Consider the following 27,062-nt stretch of genomic DNA (forward strand, 5'->3'; position numbering starts at 1 on the left):
TGAGGAGCTGGCAGTTTGCTCGTCTGCCCAGTGGAGCGCTGGGCAGTTTGCCCATCCCTGGCAGCTGGTGTGCTGGCAGGGCACCAGGCCTGTGGGCTGCCAGCAGCTGGTGTCCATCATGAGTTTGTCAGAACTGACACGTTCCCACTGCAAAGCAAGATGCTCTGAAAGAGAAGGGCCATGCTGGAAACCTTCTGCCTGCTGCAGTACTTCACCTGCGTTACTGTGCGGACTGATGCGTTGCCGCTGCTTTGTTGCACATTCACAGAACAAGATCAGAGCCTTGGCCACAGAAAACAAGTAAATAAATAAAATGGTTGTATTTAAGTGGAATAACATCAGTGCTGAATTTACTCGACTCTAACCAAACTGATGGGGGGGGGTTTAAATTTACAGGCATGACCAAAACTTTGAGCTGTAGGTGACAGTGGTGACATTCTCTTTGACTCTTGTCCTGAAAAAGTGTCCTCAGAAACAAAACTATCAAGACCTTCCAGATAGAGATACCCAATTCACTCTATGATCTGCAATTAATTCACAGATGGCATGCTGGGTTTTCAAGGATGTGTCACCCAGGTGGAAAACCCTACCTTTGGGTGCTGAGTAATTGTAGATAAGCTGGAAATATTTACTAGTAAACATCACCATAACATGTGATGCTTACAAACACAGCTGTGATTGTCTCCCGCAGGCACTGAAGGATGTGGGTGTGTGAGAAAACTAAGGTGGATCTGAAGGCATGCAACCTGAAATTGCATGGCAGGGTGTAGTGTTTCATGATGTCTTTCAGAAGCACAGAGCAGGAGGCCTAATTCTGCTGCAGGGACAGGCAGGCTTGAGGGAGCAAAGGAAGTTCTCTTTCTAGTGGGCTCTGAAGCAGCAGACTTTTCTTTGTGCAGCTTTCCATGGGTGTCTGCCCCCCAGCCTGGGGTAGGTCCGGCTGCTCACGGTCATGGTCTTCACCAGATTTCGCATGGGAGCAGATTTATAGTAACCCTGCACCCCACCTGAAGAGAGCAAACAGCACCACCGCTGTGGTATCTGCATGCCACTGCAGCAGCACTCAGGAGCTAACACAAAGCCTGCCCCACTCGCTTTGAAAGGGTTTTAATGTCATGTACTTTTTGAGAAAGTATATAAGAGTCAAGACTCTGATCCTACCTCTTCTACCCTTGTTCATTCTCAATATTCCCATTAAGCACCCCAGATGCATTTGAGTTTTTCCCGTAATTTTTCTACGTTCACCTTTTAAAGGCAGTGAAGGATTACAAGACGAGACAATGTTTTTACACTAATTTTTTTAATGTTGCACATACGGCATTTTATAACATTAGAAGAAAACACAAACCCAAAATAAACCTGAAAGACAGAAAATAAATATATTCTTTTTATGAATGTATGCAGAGAGTGCAAAAAATCGCATCTGTAAAATGTTTAAATGCTGAATCATACAACAAAAAAATTACAAAAGCACTTACTTCTTTATACATGTTAGCTTTCCTCTTATAAACACAAACATATTTTAACAAATCTTACAAAGATCAAACCCTTTTGCCCTTCACCAGGAGAGAAGTGGTGAAGAAAGTGTATTACCTGGAGGAAAAGAAAACAAACAGATAAACAAAATCTAAGCCTAAGCAGGTACCAGGGTAATGAATACCTAGATGCTGAGTAGGAATTCACCCTTGTGTGCCGCAGTGCAGGAGATGAACCCCCTGAGAAGGGACAGCCCTGTGGAGAGGAGCATGATTCCTCCTGAGGAGACAAAGCTGCTCTTTGCTGTGCCACTCACCCTTGCAGACCAATCAAGCCTCTCTCCTGCTTCTCTCCATCCAAGGCTTTATTTGCACACAAATACATCCAAAAGCTGCACTAGTCCATCTGGGAGACCTTAAACTTGAAAAGAGGTTGGAGCACTGCAAATACCCTGGCTAAACCCAGTGCCTCTGCCTACAACACACAAAGCCAAGCACCTGCCTCAGATGGGGCACTGCAGGATCCATGATCACTGCCAGTTTGCACCAGTGCTCAGAAGCAGACCTCGGTGTCAGAGATGGACACTTTCAGTCACACATATTTCAAATACACGGATTTTTTCAAAACTAAGCAATGCTGGGGGAGCTCTCACAAGGTGACCCTCAGTGCCTGTGGTGCTGACATCAGTGTGGTATGTAACAGTTCTGCTGGCTTTTCATTCACAAGACTTGCTCGTTAGGCAAAGCTAATGCTTAGACCACCTGAGCTCCAAATAACCGATCTGAGCTGAGGTTTCTTTGAAACTGAAACAGGAGAGACTGGAAAATGAAAAGAACGGAGATTTGCTGTGGAATTTTTGGGTAGATGGGTAGCTATGGTGAGGGACAGCTTGAGATAGGACCCCTGATGAAACTCTGCTATAGAGCTGTCCACATCCATCACAGCTGTAGTGCAGCACCAGCCCAGCACTATACAACTGGCGGCACTCATAAAGCTGCCTGCATGAGTCCTTTCTGCACGATGTCCACTGCATGGGCCACAGAAAGCTGTAAAGCTCAAGCACCTTCCTAAAATTTAAGCAACTCACTGCACATGTGCTGCAGCATCACACATTCAACCTGTCTGGGATCTCCTGGCATGTGGCCACCAGAAACTGCTCCTTCTGTTAGAAATCCAGAAGGCACAAGCAAATGACTGAAGTCCCTAATTTTCAGCCCAGAAAAGAGGAAGCTTCTTGCACTGAAGGGGAAAAAATGAGGTTGTATCCTCTAAAAAGCTGGTCGACCTTCTCAACCAGTATCATCTTGTACAGCCTGAATTGTGATAGCAAATAAAAACTACTGCTAGGAAACGACCTTTCCTAACAGAAATTTGCGTGACTCAACTAACTTGAGGGATCATAACAAAACCTCTGATATAAATAAAAAATAGCAGTAAACATTTACTGTGGACTGCACCAAATCATAGGAATTTACCCTTGTAGGAACACCATGACCTTCTCCACAGGAAGCAGAAGAGGAAAGGCTTCCAGGATGAATACATCTAAAATAAGTCTTTCATATGATAAAAGGCAATGATACTTCAAAATCAATATTAATAATTGCTAGCTATAAATTATATATGAATTGTATAAATTATAATTATACATTCTAAAAACACATTGGTTCTGAGCAACTTGAGTGTAGAGACACAAAACAGACCTTTCAGCTTCCCGTTCAACAAAATCATTCAGCTCTCACTTCAGTACTTTACTAACTAGAGGACAAATGAAAATTAGACTGAAGTTTTCCAGAATCTTAGCAGTAAGTTCATCTTCCAGCAGGCTGCAGAAGAATCAACTCTCACTACTCTAGGAGAGGTAGAATTGCACATCTTTATTGCCAGACACATAAATTAAGAGCCTGATCCTACACACTGATGTGTGAGAGATGTCTTAAAACTGTTTTATAACTAGCACACTCTGCTCAACTGTTTAGTTTTAAAATTATCTGACTGTGTAAGTATACCCGAGAAAGAGATGCTATTTTGACTTATATAATAAAAATATGTATATAGGATGTAGGGTTTTTTCTAGCACATTTTCAAAAGTCTGCTTGTAATAGAAGCATCTTTCCTGTCAAGCTCAAAAGCTGTAGGGCTCCTTATAAGCTCTAACACAGCAATCCTTATTTATGTTTTCCAAGACAACTTCTTAAGTGTGAATGAGTTTGTCTAAACAAGTGAAGTCTGAAATTTCTATCTTTGGTCATTTATCCCAGCATCAAATTTCTTATTAAAACCTGGGAGAAAATTGTTGGGAGATTTTTATCTTCTTACACAGAAATATACTAATTTCACTCTAAGAATCTTTGGCCTGAGATAGAGGATGAAAAACACGATCATAAAAGGAATTACTTTGAGAAAGATGATAGTGACTGGGAGAAGGAGATTACAGTGCAAAACAGATTTCATATTTTTTAAGTGGTGGGCACTACAGCACAACCACTCACTGTGGTACCAGAGAACACAGCAGCCAAAAGTTGATATCATTGTCCCATTATGGAAATGCAGTTGATTTCTATCCACTTCTATATATCTTCAAGCAAATATGAAGGTAATACCCAATTTCTCTTAGTTTATCCAAGTAAAAATTATTATGTACATTTAAAACTCGCCCTTAGACTTTGTGCTGTGTTACTGGACAATCAACAGCACACAGCATCATTAAAGCACTGTAGAAACATTAATTACCGTTAACCCCTCATGCCCTTCTTTGGGGTATTTAACCCCATACACCATTAATAGATCATAACTACTGAATGGCAGTGTTGACTGCCTCCCATGATTCTCAATAAATACTGCAGGGAAGTACTTAGGCTACAGCATGACAAATATTTTCTTTTTGTTAACAGGTGATTTGGGGAGCAGGTTATCATCATCCTTATTTTAACACAAGGATATGAGATGCTGAGTGGGGTCCTCAGCTGTATTTGACATAGCTCCAGTGATTGCTGGGAAATTATAATGAGATATGTGGTCATGGAGATTTGTGGCCAGTTGCAGTAAAAATCCAGATTCATAGCACGGGTCTAAGATCTCCTGTATAAACATCTAGAGCCCAGAAGGCTGAATGCCCCTGGTTCAGAGGGAACACAGCAGTTGCCACTTTTGTTCTTCAAGAGAGACTTCTGTAGATCCTGCCAATATAAAGTTAATGGCCTAAAACCCCCAAGGTCTCTCTCAGTGAGAGAGGTGGAGCAAATTGGTGATGGAGCTAGGGTGGGCCTTGTGCCATAGACTCCAGCTCCTGAGCAGTACCCTCCCTGTGTCAGTCCTGAGCTCTACCCTGGATGCTACCAACACACCAGCCACCTGCCACATGGGAAAGCAGAGCAGTGAAGCCTGGTACTAACATGCACGAACTACACCACACAGATAGCGTTCAAGAGGATAAACTTACAGCTACATTGATATAGAAGAGTCACGAGTAGATGGAGTCCTGTTTTTGTTTCTTTCTCCCTGATTTGTTAGTATTATTTGTCATAGTTGCAATAAATTTCCTATAAAGTGACTCTGATTTTTCTTATACAGTTAAAAACCAACCAACCAAACAAAAAAGCCAAAAAAACAACACTGTAAAAAGATCCCTGCTAAAATGGTTCTCTGGAAACTCTGTGAGCAATACCAGCTAGTGCAAAATAGCTGCCTTCTGGAAAACAAGGCAACAGGGCCCTACTGCTCCCAGCACATGAGCACAGGTACTGCTCTACTCGGCAGAGTTAGCACATCTTCACATGCTGACCAAGTCGTGGTCTACTTAAAGCACCTGCTCATGTATCCCTGTGCAATGAAAAGCCAGGACACATGGTGCACCGAACAAAGCCTTTTAAAGAAAATAATCTTTGTAAGACTTCTATTTTAACCTTTCAAGTTCTAAAGTATTTCTAGAGCTTCTATCTTGGCCAACTTGCTGCATCTACACAACCAAAGGAAGGTATGCCTGTAGCTCATGCTCTCCTTACCCAGCTTTAGTGTAAAGACCTCCAACTAGGCCACTGCTGCCAGTCTCCGTACAGGCCCCTTAGATGCCTGGACTGGCACTCTTGCTGCCAGGTTGTGCTAATACCTGCATAGTGCTTTTGGTACCTCCACCAGGCACCTAAACTGGCACCAGAAATAAAATGTGTGCACAGAAAAGGTACGCCTTCCTTCTGCTCTGCAGGAATTAGCCTCCAAAAGGAGTTACCCTCCACTTTAGCTAAAAGGTTAAAAATAAACTAAATAGTGTTGCTTTCCCAGACTTTACAACTATGCAGGTGTGCAATGTTGTTACAAAATATTATCTTTGAAACCAATTAAACAAATTCTCACTTTATGACGAGATCTGCATTAATTTTAAACAGCATTTAAAGAATAAAAAAAGGTTAAATTTGCATTGCAATTTAAATGGTGACCTTGTGTCCATTAGTGTATTCAGGGTAGGACAACTGCCTTCAGTTGCATGGAGGAACTTGGCAGTTTCATTAAAGCAGCAGTATTAATGAAGAAAACATGACACCTTCATTCCAATAGGCATTTTAGCAAAAACAAGCCAAGGGAAACAGGGAGAGGACACAGAGAGAAACCAGATTGTAGAGGGTGCATTGGACATACACAAGACCATAAAACATGAATAACCCTTGAATTTAACATGCAAAGGATACTGGTACATTGCAATGCTGGTTATGGTTAAAGAGACTATACAGCTCCTGTATCTTTGTCCTTGACGCTTCATTAAAGTAAGACTCTGAACTTCAAGTTCATACATAAAATGGAAATTACAGTAGTGCCATAAAAACGTACATAGAAAAACAGTGCAAAGCCAAGGGCTGGACACTTTAATCTGTCACAAGTACCCGCAAGCACTACTATTAGTGCTCTTAAAGAAAACACATACAGAAAACATTCTCTATTTTTTATAAATGGCAGTTGCCTGCATTGCACTCTGTATTTAGAATGTACTGACTATCTCTCTGCTTCCCTTCGAAGCTGTGGATGGAGAATAAATACAGCCTTTCACACTGGCGAGCACTGCCTGCCCTCCAGTCACGACTGGTAGCAAAGTCAGACAGTATTTATAAAAGAAATCAATTAAAAAGTAAACCAGACAATATCATTTAAGGCCTCTGTCCCTGCTAGTCTGCTCAACAGACCACACTTTCTTAAATAAGAACATCTTCCACTTCTGTTACAGTAACCAGAGAGCGAAGTTACACAAAAAAAAGGTCACATTTATGGCTGCCAAGAAGGCAAAGTTCCTGAGGCTCGGCCAAACGCAACAGCAAAGATGCCCTTCGCAGCACTCTTCGAGTGCCTCACACTGTGCAGATGGAGGAAGGAGGGCAGATCAGCGGAGGGTGAGCCCAACATGCTGCTCAGGCTGAGCATCTCATTTAAACCTTGCCGCCCTTATTGAAAGGGGTTTGGAATTACAACCGATTACATAGTGCAAACTCAGATCAGCTCCCACAGATAAAAAATGGACAGATGGGAGTCTAGAACAAAAGCCATTACCAGCCAGGGTTGTGAGGAGCACCAGCCATTAAGGAAATAAACTCCAGGGAGCAGAGTCTGACATCAGCTACTCTTGAGTGAGCCTGGAGTAGTTCCAGCTTTTCAGTGAGGATTCGGTGAACTTACACAGGTGTAACTGATACCAGAGTCTGAATCAGTTTGGTGGTCAGGCACCAAATTAAAATGAAGCATTCATTAAATGACAGCCTTTCAGATTTAGAGTAACTAAAAATCATCGGAAACAGTTTGTTAACCTCGAGTGGGACAGAAGAAACAGCCACCAATGGACAGAGCTTATATTTACACAGCATTTCTCAAGTATTCACTTCAGCAGGTCCATAACGTTTTAAAGGAGGGTTTGGCTTAGCCTGGTCTGTGTAAATTTTTAACAGGGTTCTTGCTGCCACCTCATGTAAACTGTTGAAAAAACATATTCTATCCGTGCCCATGCAGCCAGTCTACACAGGCACAACCAAAATTCCAATACTGTGCACAAAATAGGAACCGTATCATGGCCTTTCTTAAAATATTAGCTTCATGGTGAGTTTGCTGCTTGCAGGTTACTGACAAAAGGCATGCTCAATGGCAGGAAAATACACATATTCCTCATATTTCAAGGTAAATGTCATGTTTGATCTGACAAAAATACCATCTTTCCCAAGGTAGTCCAGTCTCTCAAAAGAGAGTGCTACCTTAGTCAGAAATAGTTTTGCTGGGTTTTAGTTCTGTAACTGATTTCTACTGTATAAATCAAATTGATTTCAATGCCAAAAGAAATGCCATGGCAGCCAATTGACAGGAAACTGTCAAGAATATATTCTTAAGAGTTTGCTGTCTTTAATGGGACACAAGCTAGCAGACAGAGGAACTTAATCAGGCTTTTCCCTCTCCCTCTTTCAAAAACTAACCCAAACTTTTTGAGGAGTCTGAGCGGCACCAAGAACCAACAGAAAGCATGAAAGTAATGACTGGGTCTGCAGAGGTGAAGTAATACTGCAGGATCAAGTCATGTGCAGCTGATGGAAAGATAATAAAGTTCTAGCAGTCTCAAAAGCTGTCTCATTTAAGGGTATGCACTACTGAATGGTGTCCCATTTTCCTTTTAGAAAGCAAAAACCTACACCGTATGTACTGAATGATAATCTTAGACTTTTCCCACACTGGGACTTGTTAGTGATAGAGTAGCCTGTAAGGAATAGGCACTTATCCCAAGAACTGGCGTAGAAGAGTATTATTTGGCAGGTATGGCACCAAAATACAACCATTGTGCTTTCTCACAAAAAATACACTCTGCAAATGGAGGCTCAGAGAGACACAGAGTTTTAGGTTGTTGGCGGGCTGTGTTTCTTCTTTTTGCTTCGGTAAGATTTGCAAATGCAGCAGATGATGCACGGAGATGCCACGAGCAGCAAAGGAGAGGTCACCAATGCTATTATACCTAGTCCAACAAGGATCCCCACAACCTGAAAGACATGGTGGTGAATAATATGTTTTTAGCTGACATGGAACATAAAATACACATATGCATGCATAGGCACAGCAGACATCCAAAAAGAAAAAGATAAAAACATGAAAATAATCATCTTTATCCTTCACTGAAGGGTAAAATCACTTTGCTTCCTGCATGCATAAGAGCTTTGTTCAGCTGACTAGGAACGCACCTGCGTTCTGTTCCACATCACCGAAGCCCGTGAGTGGCCCAGCTTGTTTCTGCAAGGGCCTCTGTCGTAATGTCGTAAGAAGATATCGTTCTGAAAAACAAAAGTAGAAGCTGTAAGAACAGGTTACAGTACCGCAGGGAGAGGTTCAAGACTGGACTGGAAATACAACTTTCCCAATGCTGCGTTAAAATTACCAGCTGCCAGCAGACAAGTTTGTCCCGCTTCCAAATAATTATCTTGAGAGACTTTTTGCCGTTTCAGAAAGTGTGGTGTGTGTGGGACCTGAGCTGTTTTATAGAACCTTTCACCCCCACTTTTAAAAACCACAAGCATATGCGTTGCACCTACTGCAAAAGTACCCCATCTGTAATTTGGTGATGATAAAGGGGCGAGGTAAATAGCAGATACTTCTGAAAACTAGCAATTTGAGGAATCATAGAATCATAGAATAGTTAGGGTTGGAAAGGACCTTAAGATCATCAAGTTCCAATCCCCCTGCCATGGGCAGGGACACCTCGCCCTAAACCATATTACCCAAGGCCTCGTCCAACCTAGCCTTGAACACTGCCAGGGATGAAGCATTCACAACCTCCCTGGGCAACCTATTCCAGTGCCTCACCACCCTAACAGGAAAGAATTTCCTCCTTATATCCAATCTAAACTTCCCCTGTTTAAGTTTTAACCCATTACCCCTTGTCCTACCATCCTCCTCATCTTCCTGAGGTACTTCCACCTTCTGTTCTGCTGTTCCTACACCTTATAGACATCTCCTTCTTAAGCTTAACAGGAAAATTCAAAAAAAGAGAAATCCCTGTTTCCTTGTTCTTCTTCCACTGATGCTTATGAAATGACCCATTTTTACTCCAGAAAGTGACTAATGCCCTGCATTACCCTCCCTCAGCCAGCTATGCTGTAACCTGTTGCTGCTTCCTCTTTCATTTTAAAGCCCTACTCTTTGGCTCTGCAGGTAGTACCTTCACCTATGCCAGGAGGTCCTGTAACCCTGCATATTTAGAAAAACTACATTTAAATCACCCTCCAGCTTCCTTCTTCTTCCTCATTTTGAGCTGATGAAAACTTGATATGGGCATGTTTGCAGAATCTCTGAGGATGTGGCAGTCTTCCAGTTCAGCACAGTGTTAAGCAATTGTGTACTGTATGTACTCTGGGGCAAGCGGTAAGAATCATGTTGAAAAAGCATGCTCACACACAGAAACAGGATCTGACACTAAGCAAAACCTGTTTAGCATGCTGAGAAAAGGAAGGACAAAGAATGAGGAAGTCTCATTGTTTGCTGGATGCAAAGTACAAAGAAGAAAAGCTATGCAGCACCTAACATTTCATTTCAAGTGCTGGTAAAGTCCTTTTCACACTCCCACTGTTGTTTCTGACAACCGTTTCAAGAAGGGAAGCTGCAATATACATGAGCACATTACTTCCTGTACTATTAATCCTGCTAGGAAACTTGAAGCCACACAAGTTGAGACTAGTTGGTATCCCTTGAGAAGTAACTAGCAACCTGCACTTCACAATTCAAGCTTATAATCCAATACTTTTATAGCCAAACCTACTAACCAATCATTCTCTTTAGTAACCATGGCACTACAGATGGACCAGTAAAGGAGACCTAGTCTATATGAGTTCACCCTGCAGTTAAACAACCCCCTTCACCCACTACCATGCCATTTTTTGAACAGGCTGTGACCTGTCAGGTGGAAGACCCTTATTTCCCTGGCTCTCAAACAAACTGGTTTTAGCTACTTCACTGGAAGAGGGAATCAGAGAAAGCTAGTGCTGGAATGGACCTCCAGGAAGCAACTGATTTATCCCATTTCCCTCAAAAAAACTAGCATGGGACCCACAGAAATGTTTATAACCCTTTATGGAAAAAAATATATTCATATAAATAAAAACACTGGGTGAACAAGAAGAAAGAAATGAAATCAAGAGCTCAGTTGAGCCAAGACATTCACTAGGATATCAATAAATTGATGAAGAGTTTGTACAGGGCCTCAGACTAAGCCCAGCCCCTTTACCCTTTATTTAGCTATTTTTTTTCTGCAGCACTTACATCCAAGTTCTGCAGACAGTACCAGCAAAATGTGTGTTTGCAGTTCTTGCACATCATCTGAGCACAGCCCTCATTTCGCTCAATGTAGATCCGACAAACTGGGCACTGCTTAATTGGTGCCTCTGACTCTGTTCCAATAAGTGATCTAGAAGGGCAAAGAAACATTCAAGTTAAACGTGAATGTAATTACTGTTGATATTCAGGTCCTTATGTGTACTGAGCTTATTTTCCAGAGCATTTAATGTTGTTGTGTTTAATGCACTCAGTGTGTGAAGCTTATTATGCTCAGTACAGTATACTGAAGTATACTCACTACTAGGTGTAAGATTATTAATATCACGTAAAAGTTAAACTCCATTCCCTTTGTCTTTTATGCTACATAAAACTATCACTCACTACACCCACTAATCTATCATCTGTAGAATTAAAAAACAGCACGTTGTAAAACAGCTTGCACAATTCATTTAACAAGACTGGATTACGCAACTCGTAACAGTCCTTGCCTGAACAAAATAACCTTAACCTCCGCTAAAGCCAGATATCAAACTCAGAGAAAAAAAAGTTAGGGCAAGAGCTCTCTGGCAGCTCCTATTCAATGAGGTTTCTAGCAAGCAAAATGCTTAGATTTTAAGGAAGTCTTTCATTTTTTGCAAAAAAAAAATAATAGAAAACTTTGAATGCATATGACTGAAAGTTGTCTGATTCTAAAGACAAAGACAGATGGCCAGAGATATGATCTAATTTAAATACAAAAGTGCTCTCTTTCTGTAGATTAATCTCTTATTCAACTTTATCTGTATGAGCTTAAATCAGGTTTCTCACACAAAATGGGACATTTTACTCTGCATAAGAGTTAAGATTTGTCTGTGCAGATAAATATTAAGCAGGGGTGATTTCTTAATCACTGTATAAGCTTGACTGGATAGGATATCCTATCTAGGATACAAGTTTGAATCCTAGAATATCGTTGGTGTACTGGATTTTTTGTATGGGCACAAGTCACAATTCTAGCTTGTGAACAAACTGTTTAGGTAGATTCAAAGCCCTGGAGGGTTTCACCTTTCAGAAGTGTCAGTGGCAACCCAAACTTTGTAAGTACACAAATAATATTAAGTATTAAAAAAAAAAATTATCATTTAAAATAATAAGACAGGAATTAACTTTAGGAAGCACCAGGAGAGAAAGAAAGCCTCAGAGATTCACCTAAGGAGTTAGAAAGAAGGTGTTTCATTAAACTGATGAGAGGCACAGAGCTAGCACCCCATGTCATAAAGAACCAAAAGACAGCGTGACTTCTGTGGGTTCCCCTCTTACCCCTGCTCATTTAGCAAAGGAATTTGGTTTTCCTGGCACAGGTGCTGTGGGTGCCATGCCTCCTTGCAAAAGGAACAGAACTTCAGGTGGCAAGATGGGCATTCAACCAGCATCCGTGCTCCCGACTCGCTTGGTGCCATATGGCACACCGTTTGGCAGTCGACTGCAGGGCACCATGTTCTCCGGGGGTCCAAGTGGACTTCTGAAATGTATCAGAGAGAGAAATAAAACTGTTTATTCAGTCCCCTTCCCATTCCAGTGACATTCCAGTGACAGGTACACAAGACCCAGTTCTGCATGTGGGTGGGGAAGCTGAAGTCCTCCACGCCCATGCCTATGGGCGTCTGAACCTACTCTTCAGTAGGCAGGTCTGCAATTGTGCTCTGTTAAGGCAGTTGCACTGGAAGCATCACAAGAATGGCAATGCACTACACAGGATGTATTCTTTGACTTTATAAGGAGGTACAAAAGATTAACCTAACTGCTGCTCCCTGAGAAGCATGTATCTCGTGACATCAGGCCATCCCATGTTTTTCACGTGTGCAAGCTATGCAGTATCTTTCATGTAAACAGCAGGGCTGTGATTAAATTAATGTTAGGTCACATTGCATGCCTTATTTCTTCCCTTCTACCTACAAACTCCAATTAATATTCACTTTATTATATGATCACTGTTTGTCAGATACAGTGATAGTCAACATGAGATTCGGGGTGGAGATGCTGAGTTACAGACATGGCAAAGAATGATAAATGTTGATCCTTCCTCTCACTCCTCAGCATATATTCAAGGAATCTGGACCTGCAGCAGAAACCCAGCTGAAACGCATTCACTGTTACGGGTGCCCACTCTGTGTACAACCTTATGCTGCTCAAGTCCATGAAGTGCAGCCAAAAACTCCCACCCTACAGAGCCTCCTTAGAAAAGGGCTGTTGTGCTTGCAGGAGCTACCTGCCTCTCCTCCTTCCCTGGGAGCTCTCTGGTACCACCACTGAAAATAAGTAGATGGAGGATATGTCTCAGAAACAGGTGGAAATCCCTGACTGTGAGATGCCAAAGCCATTACAATGTACCTCCAGCAGATAAAATATTGTCCCACTTGAAACAAAAAGCTGTGCGAGGGGCACAGACACATGTCCTCTGGCAAATTTTGCTAAAACAGTTGAAGGCACTTCCTCCAAAGCACATCCCCCTGGCCTGTACTGCTCTTCTGCAGGAGGTTGCTTGTAAACCACAGTGAAGGGGGCTGGTGGATGGATATCTAGCAGATGCCCCAATCATGTCATCTGTAGGTAATGCCAGCAAAACACCTGTACCATCCACCTCCATCTGTTTCATGAACTTGTTGCATTCTTTCCTCTTACGCTCTTACATGTGCTTCCTTTGCCCCACAGACCAAACAAACATTTTGGTTTGTACTGAATGAAAGCTGGAACAAAACAGTTTTCAGCTTCATTTGTTGGAGGAAAGGAGACACAAGGATGGGCAGTACAAGCCATATTTCATTTTTATATACTTTTAAAAAGTAGCGTCCTGACTGAGAAATCATTATTTCTGTAGCTTCCCTTGGTGTCTCTTAAAAGAAACTCTGAACTAGTCAAGACCATGGCCTAGGACTGGGTATTGCATTTAAGTCTTCACACAGTAGGTCCTGTATGCTTTCTGTTGATAAACAGCAGTTAAAATGAGACAAAGTGCAGCTCCCACAGACAGCTGCTTAACATACCTCTGGAAGCCTAACTTCTCCTGTCCTGGTTTTGGATGAAAGCTAGGATGTCTGGTTTTAACATCACTGGGAGGAGGGGAGTTGGCTTGTAAATCTTAACTGATTTTTACAAATTTGTTGTAGCAAGATGTAATGCATGAGATGAAACTCCTCCTCTGCCACTTCCTCCATTTTACAAAGAACCTACAGATGGTGTTTTGCAATCCATGGCTTTTGTTTACCATGGCTTAAAAGTGAAACCAGAAAAAACTAAACAGGAGCACCCAAAAAAAAAAAAAAAAAGGAAAGAGGCTATCTCATTGCTGCGACAAGCTTCTCCATCTTTTGGTTAGGGCCATTTCTCTCCCAAGCCTTTCCCCTGCTTCCCCAGAGCCAGTTCAGACACACTTGCTCCACTCTCAGGAGGAAAGCTTTCCCACACAGTGTCAACAGCAGGCAGGAATTGGGCCAGTTTTCACAAGACATACAAGCAAGCAGGTGGGAGACAGATGGGGGAAAGACAGCACCCTGAAGAAAGGAGAACTGGCTCAGGAGAGGTACTCAATGAAAGGATGAAGCCTATGCCTTTCACGGAGTATTAGGAACACTTCCTTTTAAAATGGACTACTTTTTGGTCAGGCATAAAATAGAGATCCTCATTATCTACCACCTGGTCTATTGGGCAACTGTCACAAAAATAGAAATATAATGCATATGTCCTAACCACATCCTATTCCTCTATTTCATTACTTCTGATGACCACATCAACCCCTTCCTCAACAAACACAGAGCAATTCCTGTTTCTTCTGTTAAAATATGCTGCATGGAAGCTCTGTGGCTAGGTCCTGACTGGATGCAGAGAAGTTACAGATATGTAAGAAAGCTTGCTTTTAAGCCTGAAAACATTTGCATTCTAAGAACACAAAACCCACAAGACAATACTTTCAGTGCATTCCTTACTGAACCAAGCAAATGTACACAGGTATACAACTGGATAACAGTTCCCACTACTTTCTCACCCAATATTACTTGCCTTTTTTTTTTTTTAATAAGGAAACGGAGAAGAGATCCCTTCTATTAAAATAGCTAGCAAGGGGAATAGGAAAAACAGCTTTTGGATGTATAAGCCCTTCTTCAGGTCCTCAAAACTTTCCTCAAAATTCATCTCACAATACAAAATGTCTGGAAGGGTGAGAAGCGTTGGCTTTACCAATCACTTGAACACTGGTAAGCAAACACTACAGAGTGAGTCTTCTGACTTACCCAAGAAGCATTTCTAGTAAAGCAAAGGGAGTGCTGAAGCAAAGATCCTGTATCTCAACAGAATAAAGCTGAAAGAAGGGTCTAAAATAGGAAGCTACAGGGTTTGAATAAATCACTCAGTTGATCAGAGCAAGTCATGAAGGATACCCTAGTACCTGTCCATTTTAAGAGAGGAGAGGCCTGGGTTTTCTGTAGCCCCAGGTTTGAAATGGGCTACGCTGCACTAAGGCTGACACAGACACAAGACACATACCAGATCTCTGCTGCTGGGAGTCCCTGGGCAGATTCTGGGTCAGAATACAGCCCCAGCAGGTGCCATCAGCAAGGTTCATTGCTGGTTTCAGAAAAGGACTCTCAGGTCAGTGTTGGCTGGTACTAGTCGGGGCACGCAGGCTTGCCATGCTGGGGTCAGGTATGAGGACAAGCTTCAGGCCAGCAGAAGCTAATAAGCCAAGTCCATAGAGATCAGCCTTGAGAACGGGGCTAAATCCAGCACAGGTAAAAGGTCTTAGCCAGGATTTGGATCAGGCTGGTGTCCAGGTCAGAGCTTTAGTTAGCAGGAATCAGTATGCTGGATTTATTACTGTGACCAATAGGCAAGGCAAAAAGGCTATGTATAAGCCTGCTGCTGGTATGCCAGTTTTTACTCATCATAAAGGAGAAAGGACAGATCTTAGAAAAGAGGTAATGGAGGTGGAGGAATATTTGCCAGACCTAATCAAGAAAGAAAAGGAGGATTTTAAAAACAGACAACTTTCAGGGTTCTGTGTGTGGGAGGCAGTAAAAAAAAGAAAAGAGATGTAACAGGGAATGGCACAAAAGATCATGAGTTCAGCTTTGGCTAGTTACAGAGGAGGTACCAGGAAATCCTTAGTTTCAAGACCTCAGCTAAAAAAAAGGTTTTATATAAAACAGATCAATGTATTGCAAGAATGTCTGTTTCTTAATTGCTTTAATATGGTGATTTAAAAGCTCTGATTTCCCCTGTCTAGGGCTCTAGACAAGCCACTGCTTGGCTTATGAACTTGAGGGACTTCTTAAGGAATTAAGGATAAACAAGAAGGAGGTAAAATAGGAGAGAGAAATAAAAAATAAAGCAGGGTTTGGGAATTTCATTTTTTCTTTTTGGCCTGAATGCCTGCAAATCACAGCTACAATCTGCATCTGTCCATGAACTCGGGGGCATGCTGCAGTTTGTGTACTTCGTGATCATTCACTGTGACTCATGTCAGATGAAATTCTGTAAAAACCCACTTATTCTTCCACTGACCATCTTTCCAAGTGCATTACTGTGCCTCACTTTTATGAACTCCTGCATTTTTGTACAGATGTTCCCAATCTATTTGCATCTAGGCATGCATGTAAAGCAAGAACATGAATAGTTTGTCAGGGGAAGTTTGAAAACAGGCAGAGTCACAACAGATCAGTCCAGATACACTACCCTGCAAGCCACCATGGAGTGAGCTCTTTGAAAAACACTGCAGCTTCCAGCTGAGGCTTTCAAGTCAGTGTCAGCCTTTAAAACCAGTGTGGGACCTCATCTTTCTGACTAGCAAGTTTATTCTTCAGCCTTGGCAAGGAACCATCTTCTGAAGCAGAAGGCTGGCCTCTGGCATAGGAAAGCTGGGCCCCAGTAACACTTTCAAACTTCTTTACTAATGGGCCTTACTCAGTAATGAGGGGTTCATTTATCCCTCAGGAAAAATAAAATACACTAGATGAGCACACATGAGACTTCTACATATGAAAAGTTCCTTGTATGGAGCAAGCAGCTTTTGCAAAAACCCATATCACACTGCAGGGTCTCTCTCCCCCGGAAGCTCTGAAGATCCCTATGGATGTATGAAATGACTGTGTGCATCCTGCACCAGCCTCTAGCACCTTGTCTAGTTCTACCAGTACAATCACCACCTCAAAGACGCAGGACGAGCATGCTGCAGGAAGAACAATGGAGCCTCAGGCGTGCAATCTGAAGGTGTTGCCCACAAGCTTCAGTAAAACTGTGGTATTTCAGTAAGACACCAGTCTGTTGATTCTGCTCCACTGAAGTCATTTCAGAAAAAAATAAAAAAAATAAAAAATAGATTAAAAAAATTGTCTATGGAGCACAGTCAGACCTAGTGATTGCTCTTAAATTCTTTCAGAACAAAGGTATCTTCTCTGTCTCTTAAGTTGCCCAACAGGCTTTGTCTCTGCAGTATGTAATACTGACACTGCCTCCACTGACACATTAAAAAGGAAGGTAATAGAAACCATAAGGTTCACACCTCGTTCAAACCTCAGTCTCTTGTATAACTGAAACTGGTCAACCGGCACCAAACAGGCAATCTGAAATGAGAAACAAACACACAGGAAAAACATTAGGAACACAGACTTGAAAAGAATTAATAAGCACTCTGTTCTATACACCTGCCCAACTGAGCTGGCTCTCCAATCCACCACTTTTCCCTGCTTGCTTTCACCACCACGTTCCTCTATACCTTGGCTTCCTTTTCCAAAATTTAAAGTAGCTCTTGATCTCTCCAGTTTCAGCAACACAGCCCAGTAGTTCAGGCCATGTCTTTTTTACTATGCATAGGAAAGTCTTCTCTGTAGACTCTCTATTTACTTCAGGCTTCTCAGTCTTATTTCATGTTGGTTTAATGTAACAAAGGGTGACAGCTTGCCAGGCTTCTAGACTGCAGTATGTTGTTCATGCACAAGAACACAGCTCAAAAGAATGGTTCCTCGTTCCTCAGCCTTAATGGCAGGGGTCACTTAGCTCTTTGGTTTCCATTTTTTATTCACTTCATGGGTTTTGGGCTGAGATGGTTAATGCACTCCTGTTAGAATTTGACTGAGACATACACCAGCCCACTGGGAACTGAAGTTAACAAATTTAGCTGGTATAGCCAAACAGGTTTTGCTGATACATTTTATACATTACCATAATTAAACTAGCAGCCTAAAAGATAACAGTCTATGTAGGAAAACCAAGGACCCTATTTAAAACCCTTAAACAAACCTGCATACTAGGTAAGGAAGGGTTCAAAGAAACTTTACAGACATTTCAGGAGCCACATGTTTGTTGGACTCAGAATCTGAGATCATTCTCTGTATCTGATTCATTTGGAATATTGCACCAGCACTGAAAATCTATTTCTCTTTTACTGAAAATAAACCTAGGCTAATACTAATACAGCACCTCATCATCTGAAGCACTGTGGGACAGTGCAGAACCGGCAGTTTCAAAATGAAGGGCTCTCAAACCTCACATCCAGCATCCCAGCACAGTCCTTCAGATTACTGTAAAAGGCACAGTTTTGTCCTCCGTGAAGTGGACATTGGCCCTTGCTATCCTTCTGGGATGTGTGACACAGCACTCGTGAGAAGAAATACAAAAGCAAAAAAAATTCAATATATAATTCAACATCAAGATGTGGATAATTTGCTTTTGTAGATGGAAAAAAGAAAATGATATATCCACATCAAATCAATTGGAATTAAAATTGCATTCTGAAGCAGATATTTGGATCATTTATCTGATGTCAAGATTTAAGTATTCAAAGACGCTTAAAAGACTTACACTTGAATAAATCAAAGGATTTAATATCACAATGGGAAACACAGATCTGAACAAAGCATACTCTTAGGCAAGACAGCCCTGGGTCAAAAGCACTGTCCTTGTTCAATTTCTGACTTCAGGGAGTAAACTATTTTTAGTATGAAAGTATTTGCATATCTAAACAATATTACATTAGTATGATTGTAAGACATGGAGGGCTTCCTGGCAAACTCTTCACTTGTTCATCAGAAATCAGCTGTAACACTCTTGGAAAACAAGTAACAAACAGGGCGAAAAGAGTCAAGTTCAGCAGCTTCGGTGAAGATGACAACCAACAAAGCTGTATAAAATCCACAAGACACATAGTTTCAGTATTGCCCACTTCTCCACAGGGCAGCTGCAAATCTAAATGGGAGTTTGGAAAACGAAAGAAGTCACTGCTTTTCTCTAGCTGGCTGAGCATTGGCAACTACTCTAAATTTCCCTTCATCATGACTAAATTAAACAGTGCGTCTCAATGCTGTAAGAGCCACTTGAGTGAATTGTTTAGTTGTCTGGGGTCTTCCTGTGCTTGCTTTTGCTTTTAGCAAACGGTTTTCCAAGAGCAGCTCTGTTGAGCCCAGAACTTCCCATGTATTAAAAATCAGCCTTTTTGATTACAGTGGGACTGGAGTTAGGAGTGTCACTGTAGATTTCAATAGAAAGCAGAGTCAGCACTGTAAGCCTTCCTTTCTCCAACTGGAGACCTGGCTTTACCATGAAAGCCTTTCCCACCGGTTTCACCAACTCCACTCTTCTTCTTACGTACCCTTTTCACAGTTTAGGTCCCCCATCCCTGCATACAGCTCTGGGTGTTGAACACACACCAGTGGCACTGACTCCCCCAGGCTTTGAAGGATCAGACCCCAGTAACACCCACACTGAGATCAACCTGAGAAAGACTGAGCTGAAGCCTCCCACAGGTTTAGTATCATTAGGCAAGAGGACAGGAATGCACAATCTGCTGCTGCCTGAAACTGGGGACACATCAAAGCTGTACATGCAAATTCAATTGAAATAAAAAAATAATAATAATAAAAAAAAAAGAAACATCAGTATCAGGTCCCCCAAAAACCAGCAAATCCTTTCCTGAGTGAACTTTTAAACCCACTTATGCTTAATTGAGGAGTACAGCCGTAAACATGGTAAGGGGATTAGGTTTTTATCTTCTGCTTGGCATCAGAGTCTAAATGTTCATCTTCATACAATTTTTCTGCACAACTTCTCCAGCTCCATGCAGAAGTCCATCCCAAACACCTCCTCTTCTGCACAATCGCACACACTTCTGGGCTAGACAGAGGATGTAGATCATAGAATCATAGAATGGTTAGGGTTGGAAAGGACCTTAAGATCATCAAGTTCCAACCCCCCTGCCATGGGCAGGGACACCTCACACTAAACCATATCACCCAAGGATTCGTCCAACCTGGCCTTGAACACTACCAGGGATGGAGCATTCACAACCTCCCTGGGCAACCTATTCCAGTGCCTCACCACCCTAACAGGAAAGAATTTCCTCCTTATATCCAATCTAAACTTCCCCTGTTTAGGTTTGAACCCATTATCCCTTGTCCTATCACTACAGTCCCTAGAAGAGTCCCTCCCCAGCATGCCTATAGGCCCCCTTCAGATACTGGAAGGCTGCTATGAGATCTGGGGAAGAAGCAATCCAGTACTCCAGCAGGTGGCAAAGGGCCAAGACAGAAAGACCATAAGCACATTGGAAAGCAGACATTTCCTATTCTAGGCCATGAAATTATTCAGTGTAGCCAGAAATGCTACAGGACAAGTTTTTGGTCTTTTTTATCTCTCTCTTTTTTTTTTTTTTTTAATACTGGATTAAGGTTACAATCAAAGCCTATGAAGAAAATGAGGCAAGAACTCTCCTCTCCTGAGAAGATGTAGATTTGTGACTTAGCAGGCTGCTGGGACTTGAAGTAGGTTTTCTGGTTTTCTATAACCTGTTAACAACATAAGCAGTTAAAATACCCTTGTTATAGAGCACAAGAACATGTAAGAGCTCTCACTAACAGCAGCAGCTTTCACCTGAAGTACAAATATCCATGGAAAAAAAGCAAAAGTTTGAAGGTTCACTACCACAAAAGGCTCCAGCTGGACCCTTGCCAAGTGTCCAAAAGGACTGCCCAATGTGGTGCGATAACCAGGGCCCTGTTATTATGCGAGACAAAGAGCAAAGGAAGGAAAATGAAAGCATTTGAAATAATCGGGTTTGGTTTACACAGGGGCAGAGTGTTCCTTGTAACCCAGGCAGTGTAGTAACCAGGAGCCAAGGAAGAACAACTCCCCTGTTTTCAAATGCTGGCTACCACAGTGGAAAGGGAAAATCACTGCTCCACCTATTCTCAGGCCTTCAAGGGAGATGCAAGGAGGCAATCAAGAAAACTGAATAGATCTTACTTCCTTTCACACCCATATGAATCAAACCTTGATAATGCCAAGGCAAGGAAGTTCATCAGTACAAGTGCTTCTCCCTTTCTCACTTTAGCAGATACACAACAAGGGCAGATCATGCACTGGCAGCAGCAATGGCTGTTTGCAAAGGGGTTGCATTGCCCTCCTCTGAGAAAGTCCCAGTCACATGGGCACTGTCTGGCTTTGCAAGGAGTGCAAAACAGTTTTCGCTTGGGCAGTGGTTTGCTTTTGAAAGGGGCATGGGAATTCAGACTCTTCACTGTTAGAAATTACACCCACACCTTTCTTCACCAGTTACCACGCTCACTAGAGTCATAATGAAATATTAAATTATTCATTTTCTCCATTAGGGAGCTCTTCTCTTACTCGGTGGCAAATACAACCAAGATTAAGGCTCTCTCATTTGCTCCACTTGGATTTATTTAAAAAAGAGTAAATAAGAGTCAAAATTGTAATTTTGACCCAGAAAAAGACAGGTTGACTGCAACATTTTCTCAGCTTCCTCTTCATTTTACCATTTCAATCACCCCGAGCAAATTGTAAACCAATTTTCAAATTAAAAATAAAACTCTTATTTTAAACTGACACCCAACGGGATTTTTGTTCAGCCGTGCATGGAATATAGCGCAATTAAGAGTTCTAAGATCGGGGTCATTGTCCCATTTCAGCATAACTTTACGAAGTGCTGACAACCCTCTGTCAGGTTAGTATTAGTGCAGATCATAGTCTACACCGATGGAGTGACAATAAGCAGAATTTGCACTGCATGCAAAGGGGTAATTCTCAAAAGACACAAAAAGACAGCCCAAATCAGTAACTACTTTACTGCCTGCTGCCTTGTTTTAATTCGGATCAGATTATGTATACATGGATCATTGGCATCAATGCTATAAGCTTCAAAACAATACAGGAATCAGAAAGAGCAAAGCACAACTCCCTAGACATTATCCGAGTGAGTATTGCATTAGAAATCCCTGTTTGCAGTTGAGATTTACCCTGATTCATAGCTCACACTGGTGATTTGATTTGCACCAAACAAAACCATTTCAAACCATGATAAATTAACCCTTATTTAGGTTAGGGGCCAATGAAATCAATGGAGCAAATTCCCAAGAGAGAGAGGAATATTCTAGACAGAAGTCTGCATGGTTAAAAAGAACGGTACTAATGTAAGATGTTCCTTCTACCTTCTGCTGCCAGGAAGGAATCCAAACCATAGAATCATAGAATCATAGAATAGGATAGTTAGGGTTGGAAAGCACCTAAAGATCATCAAGTTCCAACCCCCTGCCATGGGCAGGGACACCTCACACTAAACCATATCACCCAAGGCCTCGTCCAACCTGGCCTTGAACACCACCAGGGATGGAGCATTCACAACCTCCCTGGGCAACCTATTCCAGTGCCTCACCACCCTAACAGGAAAGAATTTCCTCCTTATATTCAGTCTAAACTTCCCCTGTTCAAGTTTTAACCCATTACCCATTGTCCTGTCACTACAGTCCCTAATGAAGAGTCCCTCCCCAGCATCCCTATATGCCCCCTTCAGCTACTGGAAGGCTGCTATGAGGTCTCCACGCAGCCTTCTCTTCTCCAGGCTGAACAGCCCCAACTTTCTCAGCCGATCTTCATCTGGGAGGTGCTCCAGTCCCCTGATCATCCTTGTGGCACTCCTCTGGACTTGTTCCAACAGTTCCATGTCCTTTTTATGTTGAGGACACCAGAACTGCACACAGTACTCCACGTGAGGTCTCACAAGAGCAGAGTCATGCTGGTCACACTCCTTTTGATGCAGCCCAGGATACGGTTGGCTTTCTGGGCTGCAAGCGCACACTGAAGCCGGCTCATGTTCATTTTCTCGTCGACCAGCAGCAAGTCCTTCTCTGCAGGGCTGCTCTGAATCTCTTCTCTGCCCAGCCTGTAGTTGTGTCTGGGATTGCTCCGACCCAGGTGTAGGACCTTGCACTTGGCATGGTTAAACTTCATGAGGTTGGCATCAGCCCACCTCACAAGCGTGTCAAGGTCCCTCTGGATGGCATTCCTTCCCTCCAGTGTATCAACCGAACCACACAGCTTGGTGTCATCAGCAAACTAAAAAAATCATCTTTCATCATCTAAAAGATCATCTTTCTAAAAAATCATCTTTGTTTACCATACTATTAGAGCTTGAAAGGACAAACATCCTGTTTAATGAGATTGCTTTTAAACTCCCCTTTTTTTGTGTGTAACCAGCTATTTGAAACAGAGTCTGTAGCCAAAACCATTGCCTTCCCAGCACCAACACCCATTTATTTCTACTTGAAACTGGCTATAATACAAGCAGCTGCTATCTTGATGTAACAGGTCAAGATCTGACCTAGGATTGCACTCCAGTGCAATCAAGCACTCCAGTGGAACAGTTCCTTCTGTTTAAATGTACTATTGTCAAAACAAAAAAGAACTGCTGGGAAACGTATCAGTTTTGACTGGATTTTGTTGAAGTAAAAAACAAAACAAAACCAAAAATCAAACCCAGAACCAAACAGAGGGGTTTCAGGAAACATATTTTCAAAGTACTGAAAAGTACATTTCTAGTTTAAATGACTCTTCATTTTAAGTTCTTTTGGAACTTTTTCTTCTCAGGTCCAAAGAGGCACAAAGACCAAAAGTAAAGCCTGAATTCCCAACATTTCCTATACAGTATGAATAAAGACCTTGAGAGAGAGAGGTAGAGGAACCTTCATAGCTATAACGCGTTATAAATTGCTTATAAGCTCTGTTATTAATTGTTCAGTTTCCTCATTGAATCAAGCTCAATCCAAAGCCAATGAAAAGGCTTTCCTTCACTTCAAATTATGTTGAAATTCACCTTTACAGGCAAGGGCAAAAGGCATTTAAAAAGGAAACAAAACAACCATGTTAGCTAACATAATTAAACACAATTTGGCCTAAAGTTTAGGAACCAACTTAACCCCATGTCCATGACAAAGACAGTCTGAACTGCTGTTTTCTCCAAACTGTAATGGTACCTGGTAAACTTCAGTCACAGCAGAGTCTAAAATGGACATGACATGAAAAGTATTTTTTCAAAACTCTGATGCTAACACAAAGGTGAAAAAAAAGACCAATACAGAATACAGAGTGCTCCTACACACTCTGTAGTTTACATACTAAACTTCCATATTATTAACAGATAATCTATACTTTCTATCATTACTTTGGGGCTCGGGGGGGGGGGGGGTTCTTAAAGAAAGGGGTTTGGCAAAATACATGAGCAGTTCATTTTAACCAGGTTGGGTGCCTGTTTGCTTTTCAAGTGGAAGTCTGTCTTTCAAGCACATTGCCAAAAGGGAGCATCAGAACATTCATTTATCCACAGGATACTAATGCGCATTTGGGCTGTTTAGTCATCCTGCCTTCAGCCCAGAAAACACCCTAAGATTAAGCTAATGGTTCATTTATATCTGCCCTGGAGTTTTCTCCTGCTTTACTAAGGGGAAATATATCTCTATAATTCCTATAGCATCATAATGCTACCATTTGTTAATTTTCTTTAAAAAACACATTTTCAAGACTAAACCCCCAACCTGGTGGGATGGGTAGAAGGGATATTGCTACACCCTCTCAGTATCTATACAGAAGAAAGGAGGAAAGGAAACAGTTGGCTACTTTCCACAATAGCTGTATCTAGCCAAAGAAAAGTGCCACCATATCCTGGCATGCCATGACAAACATAGTTGCAATTCCCAGGCCCTGATTCAGCTAAGCATGGTGTTTCAAAGGTATGCTGGAGAGGAGATCATGATTTTCTTCTGGAACAATAGGCATTTTTGGTATTGGGAATTTCACTGCCTGTGACTATATTTTAGTAAGATTATATACTTCTACCACAGCTATGTCATCTGTAGTCACAGGGCTCAAGGGAACCAAGAAGGTAAGCTGCTTTTCTTCAGTTCAGGGATGGAGACCTGATTCTCTTTAATTTTGTCTCTGCAAACAAATGCACAGAGAATGCACAAAACCAGCTACAATTCCTTAACCACCTTTTTTTCCTGGTTTGATTTCTTTTCCTGCATGTGTTCTCAGGCCCAGCAGGGCAGCTACCTGGTTTACAAAGCAAGAATAGCTGCAGAGCAACATCAGATTTGTCCACAGTCTTCTGTGGCCTTCTAGAAGCACAGAACATCTGGCACCTCCTAGGGTTCCAGCCACGTTGCCAACAGCTTCTCCCACATCATGGGCTTGGTGCTAAACACAATTCAGCAACTTTACACCATCCCTAAGTCAGGCAGGAGGCTGTTTGAGCATCGGTGGGAAAGCCATCAGGCAGCCTGTTAGGAGCCATCTAAAAGCCCCTTGGGCCTCACTGTCCCAAGCAGTGCAAGAAGGTCTGAACAGCACAATTTCCCCTCCAGTTTCTCCACCTCTGACTTTGAAACTGAATCTTCCAGTTACACTGGAAGATTGTGCGTGTGTCTGATGTGCAAACAGCCCTACCTAAACCTCATTTAGCTTCTGAGCTCTCAGCCTGTCCCATATCTGCCTTGGGAGAGAAGACACTTGAATTTCTTAAGACCTACTTCCACTCAGTGCTGTGCAGTTACCTTTCTTTCTCTATAACTATACAGAGTCTTGCACGTTTATATTGGACTTCAAATTGGTTGTTGCAGACCAATAAAAACGTACATGAAGAAATTCTGGCCCATGACTTTGAGTTCTTGCTCTTGAGTTACAAGAGGTGCAAGAATTACAGTGTTTGCAGTCAAATCAAATCTGATTTAACTGACAACAGTAATGGAGGCTCAGCAATTCTGGGATACAGGGTATTCTGGCTAAGTCACCTGCATGGGTAATTCAGAAGTTGTCAGGATGCCAAGTAAGCCTTTCTTCAAGGAACAGAGGGAGGGAAAAGTGCAAAACCCTTGAAAAACATCTGTTTGTTTCTAGTTCCTCTTGTCAGTCAGGCTTCTTGCCAAAAGCTCATTAAAGGTAATTAAAGAGAGGAAAAGTTTATGATCATATTCATTATGTATATATAAAGAAGATTGGGGAGGGGGAGGTATGTTAAAAAAAAAAGAGAGAAAGAAAAAAGTACTGGTACCTCTTCTTCGTGTAGGGTCCCATGGTTCAGGCATACCATGTCTGGACATGTGATAGAAGATCCACAACCTTCTTGAATTGCCAGCTGTACATACTGTTTTAGGCACTAAAAACAAGTAAAGAAAGAAAAAAGCTATAGCCCACATGTTGGTAACACACAGATGCTAGAGATGCTGCACAGCTACCACCAGCTACCACCTCCACTGCCTTAACTGGCTGTCTTGAAGCCCCAGCACACAGAAACATCAATTATTATAAGTGTGAATGCTACAAGTCATTATACTGGAAAGAATGCAACAAAGAACAATTAATTATGCATTACTTTATCTGCTGAGCATTGCATTTACCCCAGTCAGCAAGTCAGACCTTTCAGTGCTAACAACCCCTATGCTCTGCTAAACTGGGATTGGAGGATTTAGAAGGGAGAGTATATCTCATCCTAATTAAACAGGCTTCACTCTTTTGTCTTTCCAACTATGTTCTTAATTCAGACTCCCAGCCAGCAGTCTCCATTGTAGGAAACCTCATTTACAAAAAGAGACTACTGTTCTCAGCAGCATAAAAGGGGAAGAGAGTTTATAGCCTAGTTAGGGGGTTATAATCTGCCTTAGAAAATGTGCAGCTATCAGTTCTTCCCCCCACCTCCAACCACCCACATAGATCAGGTAATTTATCATTAGCCTCTAGTCTGTGGAGCAGGAATTCAAAGTCCACCTGCAGCATGGAGAATGCTTTATGACTGTTCTCAAATTGTTCCATTACACAAAAATGGCAGGCCTCCCCCCTCCAAGGAAAAAATAGCCCTCCCCACATTTCACTTGGCATGCTGATTTCAAATATATTTAGCTTGTCTTTTTAACACATATTATAGAGGCTTCGTTGCATAAACCTCCTTCAGTGGAGCAAAGGACAGGGTTTGAATTGTACCTCCAAACTGCACAGCTAAA

At 42.0% G+C, this 27,062-nt stretch overlaps 1 protein-coding gene across 2 annotated transcripts in view; it reads right to left on the reverse strand.

Moving 5' to 3' along the window:
* Window positions 1–1,354: 1,354 nt before the first annotated feature.
* RNF144B (ring finger protein 144B) overlaps window positions 1,355–27,062 on the reverse strand; it is a 91,488-nt gene continuing 65,780 nt past the window's right edge. For both annotated transcript variants that reach the window (XM_061346409.1, XM_061346410.1), the window contains exons 3-8: window positions 26,117–26,221; window positions 17,288–17,348; window positions 12,055–12,256; window positions 10,741–10,885; window positions 8,670–8,759; window positions 1,355–8,471 (exon numbers count right to left, since the gene is read on the reverse strand). In XM_061346409.1, coding sequence (XP_061202393.1) covers window positions 8,331–8,471; window positions 8,670–8,759; window positions 10,741–10,885; window positions 12,055–12,256; window positions 17,288–17,348; window positions 26,117–26,221 — 744 coding nt within the window. In that variant the 3' untranslated portion in view covers window positions 1,355–8,330. The remainder of the gene's footprint in view (window positions 8,472–8,669; window positions 8,760–10,740; window positions 10,886–12,054; window positions 12,257–17,287; window positions 17,349–26,116; window positions 26,222–27,062) is intronic.

Source organism: Neopsephotus bourkii, unplaced genomic scaffold, assembly GCF_033783945.1.
Source record: "Neopsephotus bourkii isolate Nb327-2 ecotype Australia unplaced genomic scaffold, CSIRO-AGI_Nbou_v1 NB_272, whole genome shotgun sequence".
Classification (NCBI taxonomy): domain Eukaryota; kingdom Metazoa; phylum Chordata; class Aves; order Psittaciformes; family Psittacidae; genus Neopsephotus; species Neopsephotus bourkii.